The sequence below is a fragment of the Oncorhynchus masou genome, chromosome 31, assembly GCF_036934945.1.
Source record: "Oncorhynchus masou masou isolate Uvic2021 chromosome 31, UVic_Omas_1.1, whole genome shotgun sequence".
Lineage (NCBI taxonomy): Eukaryota > Metazoa > Chordata > Actinopteri > Salmoniformes > Salmonidae > Oncorhynchus > Oncorhynchus masou.
Genome location: NC_088242.1, coordinates 18,528,608 through 18,554,619, shown reverse-complemented (window position 1 = coordinate 18,554,619; position 26,012 = coordinate 18,528,608). Strand labels below are relative to the sequence as shown.

Genomic DNA, 26,012 nt, shown 5'->3' with positions numbered 1-26,012 from the left:
GGTGTGAGTGAGTCACTGGACCAGCAGGCTTCTCTGCAGCTAGAATAGAGAAGCTACGGAATATGAAGTAATGGGGTAAGCATAAAGGGAAGAGGTTAGGATGTGACCTGGCCAAGAGGGTTGTTCAAACACGGAGGCCAAAAAGAGTGGACCACAGGTGTCTCGGGTTGGAGAGCATTGGATATTGAGTGGTGAAACTTCAGGCCAGGAGGCACGGGGAGAGGCCAGGGAGGCCGTGTGCTGTGCTGCTGTGCGTTAGGGGTTTTTGCGTGGGAAACAAGACTGCAGCCTGCAAAAGCCATTATGTCCTGGGATTAATTTTCACCTGGTACCCCACCTCCTCATCCCACTTTCCCTTCCGACAGCCGATTCTCTTTATTACGCCAGCAGGGAAGGTCCATGAAGAGGCTAGAATTTAGTTTGACAGTCCCGCCTTCCTCTACCCTGTCCTCCCCTCCACACCCTCTCTCAAAACCCCTGCGTCCCATGTCACATATTTTTTATCCATGTTCAACGGTGCGTGCCGTGTGTGTGTGTTCGCAGATTGACTTGACAGATTAATAGCAGTGATGTTAGAGGTACTATTCTCCCACAGAGTCAGCAGCACAGCTGGGATTACATGTGTGGACCTAGGCCTACAAGTCAAACTATCGCTCACACGCAGCACATATTACTACAATCAATAACATGCCCAGTCTCTGGCATCGTTTAGTTTAGACTGGCTTGAACATGTTTACATTTATCTCCTAAAGGAAGACAGGTGCATTTCCTGCCCTTCCATTGGCATATGACATCAATTCATACCAAGGTTTCCATATGGAAAATGTGGCGCTGGACATTTCACCGGCAACATTTTAATTTACCGGACATTTGAGAAATCTGTACACTGGGTGCATAACCTGATTAGGGTGTCCATCCACGGTGCTCAGAATGACAACGCAACGATGTGCGTCCTTACCAAACTCTGATGTGCACTTCAAACATGTTAGAATAACTGCCACATTTCCTTTCCTCAGCCAAGATGAGTATCGAACAGCACGAGCCGATGTCAATCTACCATCCCCCATAGTAGAAAGGTTTACCTATTATATTGGTCAGCTTGTCGAGAAACAGCCGATTGCAAACAGACTCTAGGACAGTTGTGGGAAGACAGAGCCCAAATGCATACAACAACGAGGCCTAGGCTACACAAAAAACCCTGTTAAAAAGCAATGAGTCTGTGGCAACATATCAGAATGTTTGGCTTAAAATGTTGATAAACTAGTATTCCTTCACATTATAAGCGGACAAGGTAATAGGACACACGCGAATGTTCATTCCATAATGCAATTAGCTGGAAAACACTGTTGTCAAAAGGGCACCACAGTTTCATGTGACAGTGATGAAAATATCCATTAGAAATGGAGAAAAAGAGGAGATCTAATAGGCTACCTCGAAGCAAGGTAAGACATGCCTCATATGTATTAAAACATTCAGGTTTCAAACAAAGTATGTTTTCAAAATGCATAACCTACTACCTCCAGCTCATTGCAAAGTGGTGTGTGACATGCTGATGAAGCCTTCCTTCTGTTGCCGTTTGAGATGCTGCAGTAGCAGCTCTCGCACTGTGACAGATTCTCTGCTCTGTATCTATCTGTATGCTGTACAGGTGTGAAAAATAAAATACATAGCCAAAATGGCAACTGTAAAGTTTGGTGGAGGATTAAAAAGGTCTGGGGCTGTTTTTCATGGTTCAGGCTAGGCTCATTATTTCCAATTAAGAGAAATCTTAACGCTACAGCATACAATGACATTCTTGTTGATTCTGTGCCTCCAACTTTGTGGTAGGCCCTTAGCTGTTTCAGCATGACAATACCTCCGTGCACAAAGCAAGGTCCATACAGAAATGGTTTGTCGAGATCCGTGTGGAAGAACTTGACTGGCCTGAACAGAGCCCTGACCTCAACCCTATCGAACACCTTTGGGATGAATTGGAACGTCGATTGCGAGCCAGGCTCAATCACCCAACATCAGTGCCCAACCGCACTAATGCTCTTATGGCTGAATGAAAGAAAGTCCCCTCAGCAATGTTCCAACATCTAGTGGAAAGCCTTCACTGAAGAGTGGAGGCTGTTATAGCAGCAAAGGGGGGACCAACTCCATATTAATGCCCATGATTTTGGATTGAGATGTTCGACGAGCAAATGTTCACATACTTTTGGTCATGTAGTGTATTTGTTTTATTTTACCTGGTAAGTTGACTGAGAACACATTCTTATTTACAGTTAGTTACAGGGGTTAGAGAAGAGGTATGAATGAGCCAATTGGAATCTGGGGATGATTAGGTGGCCATGATTGTACGAGGGCCCGATTGGGAATTTAGCCAGTACACCGGGGTTAACGCCCCTACTCTTACGAAAAGTGCTATGGGCTCTTTTGTGAACACAGAGTCAGGCTTTAACGTCCCATCCGAAAGACAGCACCCTACACAGGGCAATGTCCCCAATCACTGCCCTGGGGCAATGGACCAGAGGAAAGAATCCCTCTGTTATATAGATGCTTATATGTAAAGTAGTATAGATGTTTTATAAAAATGTATTATAAACTGGGTGTTTCAAGCCCTGAATGCTGATTGGCTGACAGCCATGGTATAACAGACCGGTATGACAAAACATTTATTTTTACTGCTCTAATTACATTGATAACCAGTTTACAACAGCAATAAGGCACATCGGGGGCTTGTGATATATGGCCAGTATACCACGGCTAAGGGCTGTGTCCAGGCACCCTGCTTTGCGTTGGGCCGAAGAACAGCCCCTAGTCGTGGTATGTTGACTATATACCACATCACTTCGGGCCTTATTACTTAAATATAGATGTTTAAGTTAACGTTACCTTTGAACGTGCTCCCCATATGACTCAACACTGAGTTCTTGTGGACACATCTCATTTTGTCCTCCAGTGAGTGGATCTAGAAGGGGAAAAGTACATTAGAAAAAAGCACAAAATCGACAAAAAGGGATTCCTTTTTTGGGAACACTTTAATTAAAGTCTGCAGGTGTAAGGCATTATACATGCTTATAACAAGTTATAAAGTGTCATACCTACATGCTTAGCAAAGTGTTACCATTTTATTCAAGTGGTTATGTTCCTTTAAACTACTTGTACTGAACAGTTTGTGGGAGATAAATTGCAATATACTGGCCTGCTATGGTCATCCAGAGGTTAGTTTATTTGGAGAACGATCAGTCCACACAATGTGTGAGAGAAACAGTGTGTGTGTGTGTGAAACAGTGGGAAGGGGCAGGGTAATTGTTTATAAGGTTACAGCAAGAATAAACAGATGTTCCATGTAATGAACTTAATCCAAAGAGATAGACTAACAGTCAGAGAGGATGGCCGGAGGGTGAAAGAGTCCTGGAAAGGAAGAGAGGAATACAGTGGTGTGGAATGAGGGATGTACTATACCGTAGAGAGACTGAGACTGAAAGACCAAGGTCAACTGATGCCCTTTTCCCACTACTGAGCTAAGCTGAGCATAGTCGAGCCAAGCTGTACTGTGCTGGCCATATAACATCATCATAGTTGCTGGAACCATAATGGAAAGGTGGCCTAGCGGTAAAGAGTGTTGGGCCAGTAACCAAAAGGTTGCTGGTTTGAATCCCCGAGCTGACTAGGTGAAAAATCTGTCGATGTGCACTTGAGCAAGGCACTGAACACTAATAAGAGTTAGATAAGAGTGTCTGCTAAATTATTTATTTATTAAAAGAAAGAACAAAAAAACATCCAAGCCAGAAGAGTACAGTTATGCTTGGCACCACCTGTGACACTCACCCTGTCGACAAACTGCTGCTCCTTCAGCCTGGCCTCACTAAGCAGGGTGGTCTTCTCAGCTAGCTGGGCCTGCAGCTCCTCCACGCCCATCTGAACCAATACAACACAATCATCAATAACAGACATGAGCAACAAATCAATAGAGACAAAGAAACTGTAGGTCTTGTTTTGGACGTTCCTCCTAAATGGGAAATGGTTTGAACATTGTTTCAGAGCTCTCCTGAACAGAGATTCCAATCTCAATGTGATTAACCTGAAAGATGGAGAAAGAAAATAAATGTCACTTTTATAGGAGCATCATGTGAGTGCTCTATTTCACAGCGTCTGTAAAGCATAGAGACAAAGCGTCTGACCTGACATCTACATGAGTAGAGTGGCCTGTTGAGGCCCTGAATAAGGGTAGTCCTTCCTGAGTGTAACCCCATACAATCCCCACAAAGATATTACATCAGCTTGGAAATATGCAACAGCGAGGTGAACGAAAAAAGAGCTGCACTTCATTGTGCGTGTATGGGGGAGTGTGTCCTGTGTGTGTGTGTAGGTGTGCGTGCGTGCAAGCTGATAATGTCTTTGTGTAGAGTGTGTGTGTGTGTGTGATGTGGTGAATGTGTTCTGGCATGTGTGACTGAGCGTGGGTGTTAGTCTGAGGGTCTCTACACAACAACACATGAGTATTAATTCACCCTCTCCTCCTGCCTTTCTACCTCTCTCTCTAGATCCCTGTCCTTTTTAAAGCATATATCTGCCGTCCAGAGAATGACTACGTCCCAAATAGCACCATATTACACATATGGAGCACTACTTATAGGGAATAGAGTGCCATTTGTGACACAGAGGGTTAACTGGGAACAGGGATGGAGGGTGGAATGTGTGTACCAGACCTGGGTTTGAATAATATTTAACATTCACATACTTTATCTGGGCTTGATTGAGCTTGCCTGGCGAAATGGAACCAATAGAATACTCACAAAACCTCTGCCCTTCTGGCTCTCCAGGCAGTATTTTGAATAGTATTTGAACATAGGTCTGGATGGAGGAACAAAGAGGGGGTGTACTGCCTCTTTAAACCCGTTTTCCAAAAGAGAACACTACTCAGTCTGATACAAGAAATCCTCAGATCATCCAGTTGGCTCTGGAGACCAGCCACCTTACTAATGGAACCCATCGCCTGATTACAGCAAAATATGTAAGCCACACCCTTTGACAATTGCCTTGAACGTCTCATGACTTTAAAGTGGGGCTCCTGTTGTTAACACACACAGACAAACACATTTTTACTCCACAACAAACCAGAAGATAGCTGACACTAACTGTTAAGCTCGTAAACTCTGAACTTTTGTAAAAAAAAATAAAAATAATTAGAGAGCGAGAGAGAGAGAGAGCGAGAGAGAGAAAAGGCTTTTCTTGGCTTTCCACACTGAACCGGTAATCTTTCCTCCATCAGACACATAGGTGTTTCAAATACAGGCCCACAGAGGCAGGATGAAGAAAAATGACAGTTTGTGCAGAGGTGTGTGTGGTTGAGTCTCTTTTGTGAGCGGGATGAGCAGGAAGCTGTATTAATGTATTGCTTCAACAGAATCCCATTCTATATGTCATCCAGCCAAGCAAAGCCTCTAGGGCTGTATGGGTTTCCCAAAAAGTCAACCTATTCCCTTTATAGTGCACTACTTTTGATCAGGGCATAGAAGGCTCTAGTCAAAAGTAGTGCACTAAATAGGAAATACGGTGAAATTTGAGACACACAGTCAGTGGGAAAATACCACAGATATGGCAACCTCTTTTGACATCCTGTGTGCGGGGGTAAATTAAATACAGTATGAATAAACCGGTAAACCTGTAGCGATGGGGCGGCGGTAGCCTCAAAGTTATGAGAGGAGGGCCAGTAACCGGATGGTTGCCGTTTTGAGTCTCAGGGCTGACAGGAGAAATCTGGCAGGAGTGAGCCAAGCAACCAGTGGGTGGTGGCAGTTAATTCCCAAACTGCTCTGTGGCTAACCCTGTGCCGCTAGTTGTGCTCCTCGCTAGGGATGTGACAAATGGAACATTTTCTTAATGTTTAAACTAACATTTTGTTATTGGTTTTCCACCAAAACAAGAAGAAAATGCATAAAATTCCATGTGAATTCACAATGCAGATGGTCTACATTGCGCTTCCTACAGAGAGCAAATTATAGAATTTATGCTGCTGGTGCTCTTGCTTTTCACAAGAGTGGCTCGTGTAGCTTGTTGCTACATCCAATCAAAAGTCATCAAACCGGCACTAGGCTATAGTCAGAGCTAGAGCCTCTGTGTGGCAAGCTATTAGCCGATATCTAACTAAAGGTTAAATGAGAAGGACATGCAACAACCCCAAAAGCCAACATTACTTAATAATCCGAATGGAGGAGTTGTCATTTACTGTAGGATTCGAAAGGGGAGGGAGTGCAGTTCAAGTTATGTAGTCTCAACTATTCTAGCTAACGTTAGCTTAACTACTCTCGGTTTGGTGCAGTCAAGGCCAGTACTATGTAATCAGATGAGATGATACATAACTAGCAATAAGTTAGTCTACCAGCGCGAGTCGACTTGGTTGCCATCTCTCTCTCCCTCCCTGCGTCACTCACATGAGCTGCTGCTCTGCTTCGAGCCGCTCACTCTCCCTCATTATAAAGTAGCTAAAAAATATATTTTGTTCCAGCAATGTTCCAGCATTGTTGCATTAGGTATTTGTTTCATTTTCCCCTTTATGTTGATGATCAGGACTTGTTAGTGGTAGTTTTGTAATAACTGCACTGTGATTTTTCAGGGGTTTTTCCCCTTCACATTAAGGATGCCAATTTGTTTAAAAGTTAACCCCTATTCCGAGCTTCACCCAATAAACATGTACAGTATGAACTGAGATACCGTACCTCTCCACTGCCGCTGTGGGTCCTTGCCTGCAGGTCCTCCAGCTCTTTCTGTACCTGCCACACTCTGTCCCCCATCTCCACCTCTCGACTCTGCTGGGAAGAACAGGACAACCACGGCCCAGTCATTTCCTTTCTTAGAAAATACAGTAGGTCTGTACTCAAAAAGTACAGTAATTTCAAATAACTTTTCCCTATTATTTTCTTGTATTTCTATGGATTTTTCTGTTTTTTGCCTGCACTTTTTTTTTCATTTATTTATTTGATCAGCAAACAAACATTTCAGCTAAAAGCCTTCAGTGTGTGTTTCATCTCTGTATAGTCTGATATCACAACTGCACAGTATTGTCAGTCAGTCAGTCAAATACCAAGTGCTACTCTACTTAAGGCCTCCCTACTTTCATTGTCTGGAGACAGTGATGAATGAGAGAAGACAGCTTTTATTGTAGTTTACTTAACTGAGCAGAGCAGACTATCCCTCTATAGTAATTTAGTCTAGTTTCAAATGTAAATCACTTAACAGACAGTCAGAAGCTACACACACACACACACACACACACACACACACACACACACAGACACACAGACACACAGACACACACACACACACACAGAGAGAGTCTAGTAGTCTTTAATGTAAATCATTCAGCAGACACTACAGCCAGAAGGTATCTGTCATTTAGCTGAGCTCTCTGGGGGACTGATTGAAGGGAGGAGGTTCCATGTCAGTAATAGTTTCCTGATGATGGGTGGAGTACATGTCATTTTCTAATAAAGCTCAAAGTTGAAAAATATGTCAGGAACTGATAGGAGTGTCTGGACTAGTGACCAGTATCACAATACTATTCGAATCACGGCGTGGAAACAAAACACAAGTGGACAAATTCTTCTGAGGAAAACAGACCCAATGTTGGACCAGTAAATCCTACTTGTAAACTACTTTCTAAAAGCAAACCAGTCAGTCTGTAATGATAAATGTCAATTAATATAACCCTTTACGTTAAAATGGCATTATACCCATGTAGTTACACAGTAATAGCTGTAGTAATATATTTGTAGTTACATTGGAACTGCTATGATTTACATATTGATAGAGTTTAGCAGTATAGGTTATTACAAGTGCGAGAGACGCATTCATGTGCTATTCATTCATACAGTTCTGTACCTGCAGGACCTGCTCATATCGTTGGACTGTTCTGTTTAAGTCGTCATCTTTCTGGGCGATCACCTTCTGCAGCTGATTGGTCTCTTCCCGATGGCTGTCCATAAGCTCCACCTCCACGCTCTGGGCCTTCCCTGATTGGAAGAGAAGAGAGGAGGAGGAAGAGTGCTGATATAGGATCAGTTTGGCCTTTTAGGTTATACCGAATATGATTAAATGGACAGACCTGATCCTAGATCAGATTCAGTACTCAGACAGCTTTTGAATACAGGCCAAGAAACAAAGCACGTAGTAGACCTTGAAGTTCACATTGTACAAAGCAGTCACTCACTTCCGTTTTGGAATGCAGTGTTAATGACTGGACTACAGTGAAAACATATGGTGATTCTTTCAGACAGAGACAGTTTCCTAATTCAATCATCTCCCAACTCCGTTTCACCCCTATTGTTCTGTCTAAAAAGTCACTCATATTTAAAACTCATTTAATTTTCTCTATTGGAAACACTTCAAATGAATACTACAAGGACCAATTACACATGAATTTATGTGGATTCCATGACAAATTATCAAACAGTGAAGAATTTGCATTGGTGAAGTTTGAGAGTATGGTTAGACTATAAACTAACACCGTAAACCATTTTAGTCACACAAAACAAATTAATTTATAACATATAATGACTTCATATGTGCATATTAATTTCGGTGTTTTGGGCATTGACAGTCTAGTAACATAAGTAGTACGACGCACTTCCGAAAAACTTGAGGTGCTAACTAACTGAACTGTAGAAAAGGAAAGCTGCGACTTTCTAAATATTTTTTAAGTTTCAATGGTAATACCTGCCAGTGTCTTATCATGCAATGGCTTGTCAGAAAGCTCTGATTCCCTCTCACCAATGGTCTCCTTCAGTGCAGCAGTCATCTCCTGTTCTTTCAAAGCCATCTGTGTGTTGAACTCCCTCATCAGCTGCTTCAGGGACGAATTCTGCTTCATCTCCAGATCCTCGACCTCAAGCCTGTTCAATGGGGAGAGAAAATGTCAAATACAGTATGGATAGAGAAAGAAAAAACAGGAAGTACCAAAAAGGATGACTAGAAATGGCAATGAAAGCATTTATTCTGACCTCTACTGACTACTTTAAATCACTAACTCTAAAACACTTGTGACTGCTGATGTAAAAAGGGCTTTATAAATAATTGTGTTTGTTTGTTTGATTGACTGCACTAACCATTAGGTCAAACTTACTTGAGCTTCTTCTCATTCTCTTGGGCCAACTCTTTCTTCACATACTCCAGATCCTGCTCGTGCTCCCTCCTCAGGGAACGCAAGTCTTTCTGTAGATTCTGCTTCTCCTGCGCTGCCTCTGCCAGCTTATTCTGCAGGGACGACAGAGATTCAGCATCCCCATCTTCCTGCGTCAGAGAGTGGTTCTCCGTCTCTTTGCCTGCTGTGAGACTCTTGGTTTGCTCTGCAGTGCAATGCTCCACGACCTCCACTGCATTCATACCCTGTTTTTCTAAGCGAGCCAATTCTGTCTTTTGCTGTTCGATCAGTGTAGTCTTCTCAAGCAGATCATCCTTCAGGCAGCTTATTTCAGCCAGAAAGTTTACTTTTTCCACCTCCACTTCCTTAAGATTAATCTTAATCTCCTCAAGCCTTGAGAGGGTCTCATTTGCTTTGGTCTCTTCCTGGTTCAAAATATCTCTCTGAAGTGACAATAGCTTTTCCTCGTACATGTTCTTCAAACTCTCCAATAAGCTCTCTTTCTCAAGTCTCTCGACGTTCTGTACTTGCTCAATATGTTTTTCTTGTTCTTCCTTCAGCTTGGCTAGGGCTTCCTCCTGGTTTGAAATGTCTTTCTGAAGTAATGATAGCTTTTCCTCGTAACTGTCCTTCAAACTCTGTAAAGAGCTCTCTTTTTCCCGTCTTTCATCACTACGCACTTGCTCAATGCGTTTCACCTGCTCTTCCGTCATCTTGGCCATGGCTTCCTCAAGGGAATTTTCTTTCTCCTCCAGGGTTTCCACCTGCTGCTTCTTTCTCGCTTCATCGATCTTGGCCTCTTCCAACTGTGTTTGAAGGTCTTTGATTGTTTTTCCCTTCTCCTCAAGTTGTGAGGTCAACTGTTTCCGAATCTGGCTGATTTTCTGCTCAGCTTTCTTCTTCAGCTCGGTCACTTTCCCAGCATTGTCTTTTGACAACCTCTCTTCAGCCGCCTTCAGACTCTCCTCTTTGCTCTTGAGAATCTCAGCCTTCGTCTTCTCAACGGCTTCCCTTTGCAACTCCAGCTCTTGTTTCAAAGTTTGGTTCTCTCTCTCCAGGGACTGCAGTTTCCCATCTGTAGCCTGGACTAGATTTACATTCTGGGTTCTGAACTGCTCCTGGGTCTGTTGTAGATGCTCTGTGAGCTCTCGCTTCTCACTCTCCCTGATAATGTGCTGCTGCTTCAGGTCAGCAGTTAGCTGCTCACTCTCTTTCGTCCTGAGGACCAACTGCTCCTCCAGCTCACTGAGCCGGCTGTTGCAGCTCTCCACTTCCAAAGAAAGGGCACTGACTTTCTGCTCCTTTTCACTCAAGGCTTGGTCCATCTCCGACTTGCTGACGGACTGATTGTCAATGCTGGCCGTCAGCCTCTGTAAGGCCTCGTTCTTCTCAGAGATCTGTTTCTCCATATCCTCAAGTCTGGTCTGCAGAGACTTGACAGTATTGTGGTTCTGAGAGAACTTGGACTCTGCATCCGTCTTGAACTCAGTGAGGTTGTTCCTGAGGGTGTCGGCTTGCTCCACTGCAGATTTCTTCTCTTTCTCTAGTCTGTCAATGATCTCCTCCATTTGGCAAACAAGCCTCTGTCTCTCCTCCTTGTGCTGCTGATCAAGCAGTGATATGGCTTCATCCTTCCCCGTAAGGCTACCTGATAACTGGGTCTTCAAGTCATTTATGATACTCTCCAAGTTGCTGATATGCACAACATTTGATTTGACATTCTCTGAGATGGTTCGGTTTTCCTCACTGAGCTGTTCAATGCAAATGACTTTTTCTGAGAGAGCTTGAGCGTGATTCTCAGCATCCCTCTGCAGAGACTCCCTCTCAGCAGTTAAGGCTTTGATATCATCTTTGTGTACATTTAGCTGAACAGTCATTTGCTCTAGTGAACTGCATAGATTCTTATTCTCCTCTGTCCTCTGATGGAGTTGCTCCTCCAAAGTGCGTATCCTGTCAACCTTGGTAAGGATAACATTTTTAAGATGTGCTACCTTCTTCTGATTACCCAGAACCCTCTCTTTCAACTCTCTCACTCTGCTCTCGACTCGCTCAGAGAGTTCCTTCGTACCACCTTCGATGCTGGCCTCAATTTCCCTGCAGTAACGCATCAGTTCGTTGCTAATCCCAGTGAACTGCTTCTGCAGTTCTTTTTCCTTGACTTCCAATTGAAGAGAATGCTGTTCAAGCCTCCTCTGAACGGCCTCCCCTTCTTCACCCTTAGAAGCCTCAAGAGCTTGAAGCTGCGTCTCGGTGTCTACAAACCTCTCAGACAGAGCCTTGATCGTCTCTCTTGCCTTCTCCTCAGTCTTGCTTACCTGATCCTGGAAGGAGTTCCTCTCATTCAGAGCCGTGTTTAGATTCCTCTCAATCACCTCTACTTGCTCTTTGAACATTGCCTCAGATTGAGATAAACTCTCCATCTTGACTGCCGCTTCCTTAAGCTCGGCTTGCAGTTTCTGCACAGTGGTCTGTCTCATCACCAACTCCTCCTTCATGTTCTTCACTTCCTGCACAACTTGCTCTTTTTCGTCTTTGGTCTTTCCAAGCTGCTGGGTGACATCCTCCAATTCCTGTACCTTCTCCTGTAGTATTTGTTTGTGTTTCTCTTGTATTTCCTCTTCCTGTTGTCCCAGCTTTCCCTGCCAATGATGCTCAAGATTTTCCTTCTCTTGCTTATGGACTTCACACATCTTCTCTAGTTCTTCCTTGTGGTTGGCCTCAAGCTGGGACATAGCACTGCTCAGGCCTTCTGAACTTGTCTGAGACTCCAGGACTTTCTCTTTACCTTGCTGTTCCTTCTGCAATAGCTCTGACTCCTTCTTTGCCAGCTCCTTTTTTGAAGATTCCTCAAGTTCCTGAAGCTTCTTCTTGAATTTCTCCTGCATCTCTTTGTTCTTTGTTTTAAATTTCTCCATCTTCGCTTCCTGTGATTTCAACTTGGCCTCCATGTCGGTCTTAATGTTTTCTACCTTCTCATGAGCAGCCTTCTGGTCCTCTAGCTGTTTCTTTAGTTGCTTTTCTTCCTCTTGCTTAGTGTTCAGTTCATCAGTGTAAGATGTATCCTGTTCAGAGAGCTGCTTCTTAGCCTGTTGCAACTGCTTCTCTAGCTCTTCAAGCTCCTGTACCTTTTGTTGAAGAGATTCCTCTTTCTGTTGGCAGTCACTTCGAGTTGTCACCAGTTTTTGCTCCAAATCTATCAACTGACTCTTGCACTGTGAGAGTTCATCTCTGATCTTACGGAGTTGGGCATTAGATTTCTCAAGGCCCTTCTTTTCGGATTGGGCCTGTTTTAAACTCTTCCTAAGCTCCTCTAATTCTTTAACCTTGGCATTCCGGTCTTGAAGAACCATCTCTGATTCTTCATTCAGTCTTTTCTCACAGACAAGGTGAGCCTCAAGCTCCTTCTCTTTCTCCTTCAGCACCAGCATCAACTTGTTGAGTTCTTCTTTTAGCGTCTTTTCCATCCCTCCCAGGGACTGCACATGCTGCAGTTTGATCTCCTCAATATCCACACTGTGCTTGGTCAGCACCTCCTGTAGTCTCTGCTCCAGCTCCTGCCTGGATGACCCACCAGCGGTTTCAACTGCATCCAGTCTCTCCTCGAGAACCTGCTTGCTCCTCAACACCTCCTGGAGCTCAGAGGAAAGGGCTTCCAACTCAGTTTGTTTTACATCCAGCTTCTCCATTGTCTTCTGGTTCATGTCCTCTACATGGGACTGCAACTGGACCTCTTTCTCCTTCAAGATGGTCTCCACTTCAGTTCTGTGCTTTGCCCTGAACTCCTCCATGGCAGCGTTGTGTTGGGCTAAGGCCTCCTGGTGCAGCTCTACCTTGTGCTTCTCCAGCTCCTCGCGGTGCTTCTCCTCTAGTGCAGTCACCTCCTCCTCGTGTTTTCTCCTCAGCTCCTCCATCTGAGTGGAGAGATCATCTGATGACGGAACTGACCCAGGTTGGGAGTACCTTTCCAGAGAGCTCTCCAGTTCCAGAATTCTCTGTAATGAGATGTGTATTTACTGTATGTTTGCCATAGAATCAACCAACAATGTAAAGCAACAATACATTAGACTATATTATTTGCTGTAGAATCAACAATGTGCAGCATATTTGAATACAGTAGTTAAACGGCAAAAGATTCTAATTCCAAATATCAATAATGCATTAGTCTTCATGTATTAACTACCCAAGGACTTACAGTTCTGGTGGTCTCCAGCTCCAGAAGTATTTCCTTAGCATTGGTCTCTGCCTCGGTCTCTATGGCAGCCTTCTGCAGCTCTGCATCTTCCAGGGCAAGAGCAGACTGCTGCTCCAACTCCTTGGCAGCCTGGGCCAGCTCCTCTTGACACCGCTCCTAAACCAAACACACAATTCAAGTTGAAATCTGCCATATGTAACAAATACATTGGATATCTTACTCAGGACTCTCACAATAAAACAGCAATAGAAACAGCAATATACGTAAACATGTAGCTCAAACAGCTCAAAACTATAGCCGAGTTTGTTTTGCAGTATATGTGTAGAGGACAAAATACAGTATTAAAAGATTTGAACTTACCACGGCCTGGTTGACTCGAACGCTGAGCTCCTGTTCTTTACTGGCCAGTGCTTCACTATGTAGCTTCTCCATCTCTGCCATCTTCTCCTCTGAGGATTTCTACAACACAAATAGCAACACAATATTACACCTTCAAGTGATTGCAATGGATGGGTAAATACAGGTAGTCCTTCGTGGCTCAGTTGGTAAGAGCATGCTGTTGACTATATATGTAGTTATTCAGGGAATTAAGGTCAGAATACAGCGTATCTGCAGACACACCTCCGCCAGACCTTTATATCTAACATCTCCACCCGAACGAATAGCGGGTGAATAGCATGCTATTCTCATGATTAATTTCAAGTCCAGAATATACACAGAGAGAAAAGTACATAAAAAGGGAATTATGCTTAATTTATGTGCGCTTAACTCTGTTCGTAATCGGCCCTTTAGTAAATTTACAGGGATTGAAATGGAATTGCCGCCAACCCTGGTCTTGGTACTGGGTGAGTAGTGATTGTGTACTACTGCATGAGTATTGCATAAGTACTGAGTGAGTTTTTCATTAGTATTTTGATGTACAGTAGATGTCCCTCACCTTCATGATGGTTACCACCTCCTGCTTGACCCTGGTGAGCTCCTGCTGCAGACTCCTCCTCTCCTCTTCCCCGGCCTGCACTACTTCCTTCACCTGTTCCTCCAGCTGGAGTTGCAGCAGCCGCCGTGCCTCCTCAGCCTTCTGGGCCATGGCCAGAGCCTTCTCTAGCTCCTCAAACCCTGGGGGAATGTGCAAACACACATCGTTGGTTAGATACTGTACAACTTACCCATTGTTAAAGAAGAAGAAGAGATCCACTGACCTGCTTTCTCAGACTTCTCTTTCTGCTCCTGCAGTTCCTCTCTCTGGGCGGTGGCCATCTTGCTTCTGGAGCGGAGCTGGGCGATCTCCTCCTCCTTCATCTCCAGGGTCTCATGCATCTGACGCTTTGTCTCTGCTATGACCATGCCCTGAAGGTACAGCCATGTTTGGATTGAATTTAATTTTACTTTCAGAATAAAATAATACATGCTGATATGTGTATGTGATCCCAGAGGATAGCACATTAATGAACACACTTACACTACATGTCCAAAAGTATGTGGACACCTGCCTGTCGAACACCTCATTCCAAATGAGTTGGAGTTGGTCCCCCATTTGCTGCTATAACAGCCTCCACACTTCTAGGAAGGCTTTTCCACTAGATGTTGGGACATTGCTGTGGGGATTTGCTTCCATTCAGCCACAAGACCATTAGTGATGTCAGGCACTGATATTGGGTGATTAGGTCTAGCTCGCAGTCGGCCAGACCTCTCAAAAGTGTTCGATGGAGTTGAGGTCAGGGCTCTGTGCAGGCAAGTTAAGTTCTTCAACACTGATTTCAACAAACCATTTCTGTATGGACCTCGCATTGGTCACGTGAGCATTGTAATGCTGAAACTGGAAAGGGCATTCCCCAAACTGTTGCCACAAAGTTGGAAGCACAGAATCATCTAGAATGCCATTGTACTGTATGCTGTAGCATTAATATTTCCCTTCACTGGAACTAAGGGACCAAGCACAAACCATGAAAAACAGCCCCAGACCATTATTACTCCTCCACCAAACTTTACAGTTGGCACTACGCATTGGGGCAGGTAGCGTTCTCCCGGCATCCGCCAAACTCAAATTCGTCCGTATGACTAGCAGATGGTGAAGGGGGATTCATCACTCCAGAGAACCCATTTCCAGAGTCCAATGGCGGCGAGCTATACATCACTAAAGCCGACGCTTGGCATTGCGAATGGTGATCTTAGACTTGTGTGAGGCTGCTCGGCCATGGAAACCCATTTCACGAAGCTCCCGACGAACAGTTATTGTGCTGACGTTGCTTCCAGAGGCAGTTTGGAAATCGGTAATTGAGTGTTGCAACTGAGGACAGACAATTGTTACGCACCACGCACTTCAGTACTCGGTGATCCCCTTCTGTGAGCTTCTGTGGCCTACCACTTGTTGTTGCTACTAGACGTTCCCACTTCACATTAACAGCCCTTACCGTTGACCGAGGAAGCTCTAGCAGGGCAGAAATTTGACGAACTGACTTGTTGGACAGTGCCACGATGAATGTCACTGAGCTCTTCAGTAAGGACATTCTACTGCCAATGTTTGTCTATGGAGATTGCATGGCTGTGTGCTCGATTTTATACACCTGTCAGCAACGGGTGTGGCTGAAATAGCAGAATCAACTAATTGGAAGGGGTGTCTACATACTTTTGCTTGCTTGCTTGTGTGTGTATGTGTATATGTATATATATTTCCAAATAGGTCCTCAATTTTTTTTATCTGCACTGTTATGATTGTCTCCTATGTAGCATGTCTTAATCAAAACCAAAGCCACCTAAATTGTTTCCAAAAATTATGCTGTGCCTCTAACCCTAACCCATATTCATCAGTGTGACCTCACAAGTCACAGTCTCCACACACACACACACAATCTCTTGCAGAGCCAGAGGATAATGGTCAAGCGCAACAATTGTGAATAGAGTGTTTATGTCATCTCTGCACTCAGGGGCATAGCACAAACATGTCTATATTTCACACATTCACACTAAGCAGGAGTGTGGAAGACATTTTAGGGGCACTCAACATTAGGACCAGAATGGTGGAGGCTGGTGGAAGAAGGCAGCAATCGTTGAATGGGGTAATTGTAATGGCTGGAATGAAAGGTATGTAGCACTTCAAACACCGGGTATCCATGTGTTGTTTTAGGATTCCATTCTTGCCAATATGATGAGCCTGATTTGAAGTGTCACCAGCCTCCACTGACTCAGAAGCTTAAAAGGGAGCTTCAATCAAAATATATGACCAACCTTAAAAAGGAAAGTTAACTGAAGTTTCAGCTTATTACCTATGGTGATGTTGTTTTATTCAAATAGTTTTTTAAGTTCGTGAGCAAGGTCCAGAATCTCCTGGCTAGCATTAGAAGCCCTCTTCACTCACCTTGTCCTGCTCCAGCTGTTCAATAAGGTTCTTAGCATCACGCAGCTGGGTGATGAGCTTGGTCTTCTCTGTGGTGTGCAGCTCCTGTAGTTCAGACAAGACAAACGGAAGGAAATATTTAAAAAATGGGTTAATGTGCAAGGAATCAAAGCAACAGTGAAGGCACCTGAGAACAGACAGACGGAAGGAGAGATCAGATAATATATAGATTGAAGGTTGAAGGTGCTTTTTGGGTAAGGATAAATGGACCATATTTGAAAGTAAAAGATGGATTAATCTGAAAGTTATCAAAAGCAACAGGAGCACCGCTGTAGTAAAGCAACAGGAGCACCGCTGTAGTAAAGCAACTGGAGCACCGCTGTAGTAAAGCAACTGGAGCACCGCTGTAGTAAAGCAACTGGAGCACCGCTGTAGTAAAGGAACAGGAGCACCGCTGTAGTAAAGGAACAGGAGCACCGCTGTAGTAAAGGAACAGGAGCACCGCTGTAGTAAAGGAACAGGAGCACCGCTGTAGTAAAGGAACAGGAGCACCGCTGTAGTAAAGGAACAGGAGCACCGCTAGTAAAGCAACAGGAGCACCGCTGTAAAGCAACTGGAGCACCGCTGTAGTAAAGCAACTGGAGCACCGCTGTAGTAAAGCAACAGGAGCACCGCTGTAGTAAAGGAACAGGAGCACCGCTGTAGTAAAGGAACAGGAGCACCGCTGTAGTAAAGGAACAGGAGCACCGCTGTAGTAAAGCAACAGGAGCACCGCTGTAGTAAAGCAACAGGAGCACCGCTGTAGTAAAGCAACAGGAGCACCGCTGTAGTAAAGCAACAGGAGCACCGCTGTAGTAAAGCAACAGGAGCACCGCTGTAGTAAAGCAACAGGAGCACCGCTGTAGTAAAGCAACAGGAGCACCGCTGTAGTAAAGCAACAGGAGCACCGCTAGTAAAGGAACAGGAGCACCGCTGTAGTAAAGGAACAGGAGCACCGCTGTAGTAAAGGAACAGGAGCACCGCTGTAGTAAAGGAACAGGAGCACCGCTGTAGTAAAGGAACAGGAGCACCGCTGTAGTAAAGGAACAGGAGCACCGCTGTAGTAAAGGAACAGGAGCACCGCTGTAGTAAAGGAACAGGAGCACCGCTGTAGTAAAGGAACAGGAGCACCGCTGCTGTAAAGGAAAGGAGAACTGTAGTAAAGGAACAGAGCACCGCTGTAGTAAAGCAACAGGAGCACCGCTGTAGTAAAGCAACAGGAGCACCGCTGTAGTAAAGCAACAGGAGCACCGCTGTAGTAAAGCAACAGGAGCACCGCTGTAGTAAAGCAACAGGAGCACCGCTGTAGTAAAGCAACAGGAGCACCGCTGTAGTAAAGCAACAGGAGCACCGCTGTAGTAAAGCAACAGGAGCACCGCTGTAGTAAAGGAACAGGAGCACCGCTGTAGTAAAGGAACAGGAGCACCGCTGTAGTAAAGGAACAGGAGCACCGCTGTAGTAAAGGAACAGGAGCACCGCTGTAGTAAAGGAACAGGAGCACCGCTGTAGTAAAGGAACAGGAGCACCGCTGTAGTAAAGGAACAGGAGCACCGCTGTAGTAAAGGAACAGGAGCACCGCTGTAGTAAAGGAACAGGAGCACCGCTGTAGTAAAGGAACAGGAGCACCGCTGTAGTAAAGGAACAGGAGCACCGCTGTAGTAAAGCAACAGGAGCACCGCTGTAGTAAAGCAACAGGGGCACCGCTGTAGTAAAGCAACAGGAGCACCGCTGTAGTAAAGCAACAGGAGCACCGCTGTAGTAAAGGAACAGGAGCACCGCTGTAGTAAAGGAACAGGAGCACCGCTGTAGTAAAGGAACAGGAGCACCGCTGTAGTAAAGGAACAGGAGCACCGCTGTAGTAAAGGAACAGGAGCACCGCTGTAGTAAAGCAACAGGAGCACCGCTGTAGTAAAGGAACAGGAGCAGCGCTGTAGTAAAGGAACAGGAGCAGCGCTGTAGTAAAGGAACAGGAGCACCGCTGTAGTAAAGCAACAGGAGCACCGCTGTAGTAAAGGAACAGGAGCACCGCTGTAGTAAAGGAACAGGAGCACCGCTGTAGTAAAGGAACAGGAGCACCGCTGTAGTAAAGCAACAGGAGCACCGCTGTAGTAAAGCAACAGGAGCACCGCTGTAGTAAAGGAACACCGCTGTAGTAAAGCAACAGGAGCACCGCTGTAGTAAAGCAACAGGAGCACCGCTGTAGTAAATTAACAATGAATACAGCACAAACAGCTCTCAGAACAGGCTACTTTCCTGGTTAGAAAAAAGTTAAATAAAACAAGGAAGTACCAAGCCAGGTTGCAAAATGTTTCTGCATGGCAGGCAGAGAGTCTCCCTACACCACCCATGAGGCCAGGCCACCACAGCCACAAGGTGGTTGTCAACAGAGGCCACATACGAGGCCAACTCAACCAACACATAGACCAGGTTAGGTTAGCAGCAGTGGTCTGTAGTGTAGCTAGCACGTCACTATGAAACTACTGTGTGAGAACATACAATAAGGTAAATAAACATTTAACGCAAATACGAAACAGACCACAACGCCATATAAATACCAGATCCCAAAGGTGAAATGGTGGCCTGAGACAGCTGCTGTCTGTTTTACAGGTGTGTGTGTGTGTGTGTGTGTGTGTGTGTGTGTGTGTGTGTGGATGAGCAAGCCCCTCCACGCACGTTAGGAGAGCTGAGAGCCTGTTAACCTCTGGCTCTTTCTGTCACAGGAACAGCCCTGTTCTCAGACACTGGCCAGGTTCAACACACACACACACACACACACACACACACACACACACACTGTAACTCCACCCAAACACACAGATACCTCTGTACCTCGCGCACACACATACACATTCTGCAACTCCACACACACCTCTGCCCATCACACTTAGATGCAGAGCTATTGTCTGTTATCACAGGCCTGTTCTGACACCCAGCATCACTCTCAGCCGCTAGTGAAAACGACAGACACCACAGCCAGACTAAACTATGTAGTTATTATTCCACCAAACAACAATGTTGTGCTATTAAACAGAATAAATGTCACAAAGTTAGCTAAATCACTTGACCTCGGTCAGCCCTTGGGATGAGTCGTAAATAGCACCCTATTCCCTACATATGGCACCCATTTCCATACATTGTGTACTTTGGAGCTCTGTCTCGTTATAAGGGCCTCATGTGTGTGTGTCATAGAAATAGATAGTGAAGCCACAGACCAGGCACATGATCACTAAACCATCAAGACTCCATTGGATGATTTATAAAACAGTGTTGTGAAACATGGTGTTACTGTTCACACCATAGTGTTGACTTCTGTGGTTCAGAGTTCAGACACTCACTCTTCAGTCCCATATAATGAACTCCTTTCAAAACTACAGTGTACTAAGTACAGGCTGCCGTATGTGGAAAATGGTCTTCTAAAATGTGTATTCCAGGGTGAAGGGTAAGCTATCATTCCAGAAAAGTTGGTTAGAAGAGCCATGTGACGGTTTCTAAACAAAATGGCTAATTGTAACGGCCGGAATGGAATATTGATAATTTATGATTACGTGTTTCATACCGTTCCATTCCAGCCATGGAATACTATCACAATACATCATCTCCATTTCTCCCTCCACCAGCCTCCACTGACATTGGTTAACACACCTTGGTTTTCTCCAGCTCTTGCAGTCTCTCCTGCAGCTGCTCCTGCAGAGTGTCATTCTCACTGGTCAGCTGGGCACTGCGCTCCTTGTGTGTCCTGAGCAGCTCCTTACACTTCTGGAGCAGATTCTCCTGGCGCGTCACCCTCTTCTGCAGCACCTCCATGCTTTTAGATGGGTCAGTGACGCCCTCTGCTGTTTGGAAGAGGTAACACAGCTTAGTGAGAAAGGGAATCCCATGGAGAGATACATGTTCTATTACATAGAAATACATACTGTACATATGTTCTAATCATATCCCTATCAATGGTTTTCACTGGGTCAGCGCTGCCTTCTGCAGTTTAGATGAGGTAACGCGGCTCAGTCAGAAAAAGGGGAGTACTGAGGCGTTAAGGAAAGGGGGATAACCCAATTTGTAAGTCGCTCTGGATAAGAGCGTCTGCTAAATGACTTAAATGTAAATGTAAATGTATAACTAGGCAGTTGTACCATTGAATGCATTCAACTGAAATGTGTCTTCCGTATTTAACCAAACGCCTCTGAATAAGAGGATAGGTGTTGTGGTTTTATGTGTTAAAGGGATAGTTCACCTACATTACACATTGGTTTCCTTACCCTGTGAGCAGTCTACGGACAAGGTATGACAGCAATCCCTGCTTTGGTTTAGTGTCCCTGGCACGGTTTCCACATGCTAATGTTTCAGCATTTGTGGCACAAATCCCATTTAAGTCATGGCACCGATATTTGCATGTCACACATCATGTTCAAAAAAGTCACTTTGTTGAGCTTTACAATCGATTTGAGACACTTTCTGATGATTTTAAACTAAGTTAAATAAAAGTTAAATAAAATAAATAAAAGGTGTGTAAAATGCTAATAATCGGTACCATGAATTGAATGGGATTTGTGCAACAAACACTAAAACATTTGAATGTTTAAACAGTGCCAGGGAAACTACATCAAAGCAGGGATTGCTGTCATACCTTGTCTATAGACTGCTTACAGGGTAAGGAAACCAATGTGTCATTTTGTCATTTGGGTGATTAATCCCTTTAAATATACTCAATAAATGTGATAAAAGACAAATGGCTCTAAACATTTCAACATTACATTACTCAGACCTGGGTCAAAATAGTATTTGAAATCCAAACACTAAGTGTTTGGTTGAGCCTGCCTAGAGTGCCAGAGGTGTAGAGGGTTTGCACCTTAGGCACTATTCAATTGGTTACATTGCACCAGACAATACTATTTGAACCCAGGTCTGCTACTGTCCATCTACACATCATCATCTATCAGGGGTGGGAGTCAGCATAGTGTCTGTACTGTATAATACCTGCGTCTTTGAAGGGGCTCTGTGGGGCAGAGGCGGAGTCTGGAGCATCTTCAGCCTGGAGAGGATGTTCAACCTCAGGGGCCACAGCTCCACCAGGAACCCCCTTCAGATGTTTCTTCATCAGGGCAACCTGGCAGAAGAGGAGGGACCACACAGTCAAAACACAGAGCAACACAGGCTGAAGATCCGATATTATTCTACAGTCAAGATTATACTGACCGTGTTCAGCAGACACTCATTGAAACACATTTTATTTTAAATCAATTGTAGAAATGTTATCATTGTTCTTATACTTTGAGTATGTTGTTGTACAGATCAGTGGGGGCAAATCCCAACGTGATTCATATTACATTGAACAAAAATGTAACAAAATGTGAAAATTGCACTGTATTGTATATAAACACCTGGGTCTGAAGCACAGTAATCATCTGGTCCTTCTCCTCCAGGGCAGCATCAAACTCCTCCTGGAGGTGCTTCTTAGCCTGCTGGTCCATGTGCAACTCCTGGGGAGAAACATTGTCATATAACACATTGCCTTAACACACACAGCTCTTGGTGAGGAATATAGTGTGTTTGTGATCGACTCACTGCAGTCGGACCACTCAGAATGACTGATTTACGCCCTACTTCCCTAATAACTACTCACTATGAGACCCAGATTAGTAGTTCTGTGAATTGCCTTGCTCACACCGATCGCCTTATTATCACAATCATGATCCAGTTCCTATACTTCCTACATGCAGGGCACACTGCACCATTTCAACCAGGGAAAGGTTTCTTTCCTACAACACAGGTGAGAGTATCAGTGGATTACATCACACAAGTTCAAACAAGTCACCTGTAATGCCTTATCGTGTTCTGATAATGAAAATATGCTGTTTTCTCCACTTCCTACCGCTCCTTCTTTCCTTGTCTTAGCTAACCAACTGCCCCTTCCAATCTTTCCTTGTCTTAGCTAACCTACTGCTAATTCCTCTCTTTCCTTGTCTTAGCTATCCTACTGGTCATTCCAAGTCTTAGCTAACCTACTGCTCATTCCTCTCTTTCCTCGTCTTAGCTAACCTACTGCTCATTCCAAGTCTTAGCTAACCTACTGCTCCTTCCTCTCTTTCCTTGTCTTAGCTAACCAACTTACCCTTCCTCTCTTTCCTTGTCTTAGCTAACCAACTGCCCCTTCCTCTCTTTCCTTGTCTTAGCTAACCAACTTACCCTTCCTCTCTTTCCTTGTCTTAGCTAACCAACTGCCCCTTCCTCGCTTTCCTTGTCTTAGCTATCCTACTGGTCATTCCAAGTCTTAGCTAACCTACTGCTCATTCCTCTCTTTCCTTGTCTTAGCTAACCTACTGCTCATTCCAAGTCTTAGTTAACCTACTGCTCCTTCCTCTCTTTCCTTGTCTTAGCTAACCAACTTACCCTTCCTCTCTTTCCTTGTCTTAGCTAACCAACTGCCCCTTCCTCGCTTTCCTTGTCTTAGCTAACCTACTGCTCATTCCTCTCTTTCCAAGTCTTAGCTAACCTACTGCTCCTTCCTCACTTTCCTTGTCTAAGCTGACCTACTGCTTCTTCCTCGGCTTAGCTAACCTACTGCTCCTTCCTCACTTTCCTTGTCTAAGCTGACCTACTGCTTCTTCCTCGGCTTAGCTAACCTACTGCTCCGTCCTCACTTTCCTTGGCTTAGATGACCAACTGCTCATTCCTTGGCTTAGCTACTGTTCCGTCCTCACTTTCCTTGGCTTAGCTAACCTACTGCTCCATCCTCACTTTCCTTGGCTTAGCTAACCTACTGCTCCATCCTCACTTTCCTTGGCTTAGCTAACCTACTGCTCCTTCCTCACTTTCCTTGGCTTAACTTCTGCTACTGCTCCTTCCTCAGTTTGTCTAAGCTGACCTACTAACTCCTTCCTTGGCTTAGCTAACCTACTGGCTCCTTCCTTGGCTTAGCTGACCTACTGCTCCTTCCTTGGCTTAGCTAACCTACTGCTCTGTCCTCACTTTCCTTGGCTTAGCTAACCTACTGCTCCGTCCTCACTTTCCTTGGCTTAGCTAACCTACTGCTCCTTCCTCAGTTAGTCTAAGCTGACCTACTGGCTCCTTCCTTGGCTTAGCTAACCTACTGCTCCTTCCTTGGCTTAGCTAACCTACTGCTCCTTCCTTGGCTTAGCTAACCTACTGCTCTTGACTTCCTTCCTTTGGCTCAGCTCCTGTTTTTTGGGTAAGGACAGAACGATTTCAGGACTTCCACCCCTAATGCTGTGACTCAGTGGTTGCCTGCATCCTAAAAGCTTTCGAGTTCAGAGAGAGTAACGGGTCATAACAGAGTAAAATAAGACCCCGTAGACAGTACTTTGATAGGGATAGTAAAACAAAAATAGTACAGACATATACTGGTATTTAACAGAAACATATGGTGTTCATGGTCATACTCGTACCTCTCTCAACTCCCCTATCCTACGGAGAGCTTTGTCTTGACTCTGACTGAGAATGGCCTGAGGAGAAAAGCAGAAAAGACTACATCAGCATTCAGTGAGTGTGGATAAAAGCGTTCCTCCATCCTCCCAATAGTACAGAGCATCACTATATGTAATCTGGTGTTGAGGTGGTTTATGAAAATCACCTGGGTCTTCTCCTTATCCCTCTGGACTGTTCTGTAGGTAGTGACCAACTGTAGAGAGACACACACACAGAGAGGAGGAGAATGGTTCGAAAGGTAAATCAAATATAGCTGTACACACAGAGATATCCAGTATATCCAGAAAGTATTCAGACACCTTGACTTCCACATTGTTATATTACAGCCTGATTTTGAAAATTGATGAAATCATTTCCCCCCTCATCAATCTACACCCAATACTCCATAGTGACAAAGCAAAAACAGGTTATTTGAAATTGTTACACATTTTTTAACACACACTACCATTCAAAAGTTTTGGGTCACTTAGAAATATCATTGTTTTTGAAAGCACATTTTTTTGTCCATTAAAAAAACATCAAATTGATCAGAAATACAGTGTAGACATTGTTAATGTTGTAAATGACTATTGTAGCTGGAAACGTCTGATTTTTAAAGGAATATCTACATAGGCGTGTGTTCCAATGGCACGTTGTGTTAGCTAATCCAAGTTTATCATTTTAAAAGGTTAATTGATCATTAGAAACCCCTTTTGCAATTATGTTAGCACAGCTGAAAACTGTTGTCCTTATTAAAGAAGCAATAAAACTGTCCTTCTTTAGACTAGTTGAGTATCAGGAGCATCAGCATTTGTGAGTTAGATTACAGGCTCAAAATGGCCAGAAACAAAGAACTTTCTTCTGAAACTCGTCAGAAATGAGAAATGAAGGCTATTCCATGTGAGAAATTGCCAAGAAACTTAAGATCTCGTACGACACTGTGTAATCAATGGAAACATCATGCATCGGAGATCAATTTTGAGTCTCATAGCAAAGGGTCTGAATACTTATGCAAGTAAGGTATTTCTGTGTTTTATTTTTAATACATTTTTTAATACATTTCTTAAAACCGGTTTTCGCTTTGTCATGATAGGGAAGTGTGTAGATCGATGACGATTTTTATTTTTTATTTCATCCATTTGGGAATAAGGCATGTAACAAAATGTGTAAAAAGTCCAAGGATCTGAATACTTTCCGAATGCACTGTATGTATAGCTGGCCAACTCCCTACTCTGGTCATCTGAATTTGAGACCAACTGGATGAGCGAGAGAAGACTGATCATAGTGACTTGTACATCCCATAGAGGTGTATTGTAGACATACAGCAGGCCACCTCCCTGTTTTAGCCGTTCGGAATGACTTGCTGAACTGGTAATTTACCTGATAATTATTTAGTGATTACACTGATTTCTTTTGAGACTGATTTCCACAAGCCTCACTAAAGGATGTACCATGCAGTACCACTGCTGTAGTGTCTCATGACCCCACCTCTGAGTATTTCCCTCTGTAGTTCCCCAGGCTCTTCTCCACCCTGTGTAGCCGATGGATCAGCTGTTCTTTAGACAGGGCCGGCAGGGATTCAGGGCTACCATACGACTCCTCTGCCTCGCTCTCGATGTCTGATGGAGGGTCGTAGGCTGAGGTGGCAGAGGGTGAGGCCAGGGGCTCATTCTCCCCCAGGGGGGTGAGGGAGTTGAGAGAGGGGCTGCGGTTCAGGCTCTCTTTAGACGGGGAACGGAAGAGGCCCTCGGCCCGGCTGGCACCGCGGAGGAGGAGAGACTCCACAGAGGGGACGCGGAGCTGTAGCTTCTGGGCAAACGACTGGGGCTCTTCTCTCTGTATGAGGATGGACAGGAGAGTGTATTACTTTAAGTTATTCATTTCCAGATGGCAGTCAACTATAT

General features: G+C 44.5%; 1 protein-coding gene across 4 annotated transcripts in view; it reads right to left on the bottom strand.

Moving 5' to 3' along the window:
- The window catches only part of golga4 (golgin A4), a 33,190-nt gene extending 7,231 nt beyond the window's left edge, over positions 1 to 25,959 (bottom strand). Inside the window, exons 1-17 of one of the 4 annotated variants that reach the window (XM_064950252.1) lie at positions 25,597 to 25,959; positions 24,275 to 24,322; positions 24,090 to 24,146; positions 22,065 to 22,163; positions 21,661 to 21,790; positions 20,332 to 20,522; positions 16,672 to 16,755; positions 14,516 to 14,663; positions 14,254 to 14,432; positions 13,677 to 13,775; positions 13,317 to 13,472; positions 9,107 to 13,116; positions 8,701 to 8,876; positions 7,867 to 7,997; positions 6,705 to 6,797; positions 3,814 to 3,903; positions 2,875 to 2,950 (exon numbers count right to left, since the gene is read on the bottom strand). In XM_064950252.1, coding sequence (XP_064806324.1) covers positions 2,875 to 2,950; positions 3,814 to 3,903; positions 6,705 to 6,797; positions 7,867 to 7,997; positions 8,701 to 8,876; positions 9,107 to 13,116; positions 13,317 to 13,472; positions 13,677 to 13,775; positions 14,254 to 14,432; positions 14,516 to 14,663; positions 16,672 to 16,755; positions 20,332 to 20,522; positions 21,661 to 21,790; positions 22,065 to 22,154 — 5,653 coding nt within the window. In that variant the 5' untranslated portion in view covers positions 22,155 to 22,163; positions 24,090 to 24,146; positions 24,275 to 24,322; positions 25,597 to 25,959. Of the gene's footprint in view, positions 1 to 2,874; positions 2,951 to 3,813; positions 3,904 to 6,704; positions 6,798 to 7,866; positions 7,998 to 8,700; positions 8,877 to 9,106; positions 13,117 to 13,316; positions 13,473 to 13,676; positions 13,776 to 14,253; positions 14,433 to 14,515; positions 14,664 to 16,671; positions 16,756 to 20,331; positions 20,523 to 21,660; positions 21,791 to 22,064; positions 22,164 to 24,089; positions 24,147 to 24,274; positions 24,323 to 25,596 lie in introns of those variants that run through there. The other 3 variants (XM_064950254.1, XM_064950250.1, XM_064950251.1) reach the window with 3 other exon arrangements.
- Between the last annotated feature and the right edge of the window lie 53 nt (positions 25,960 to 26,012).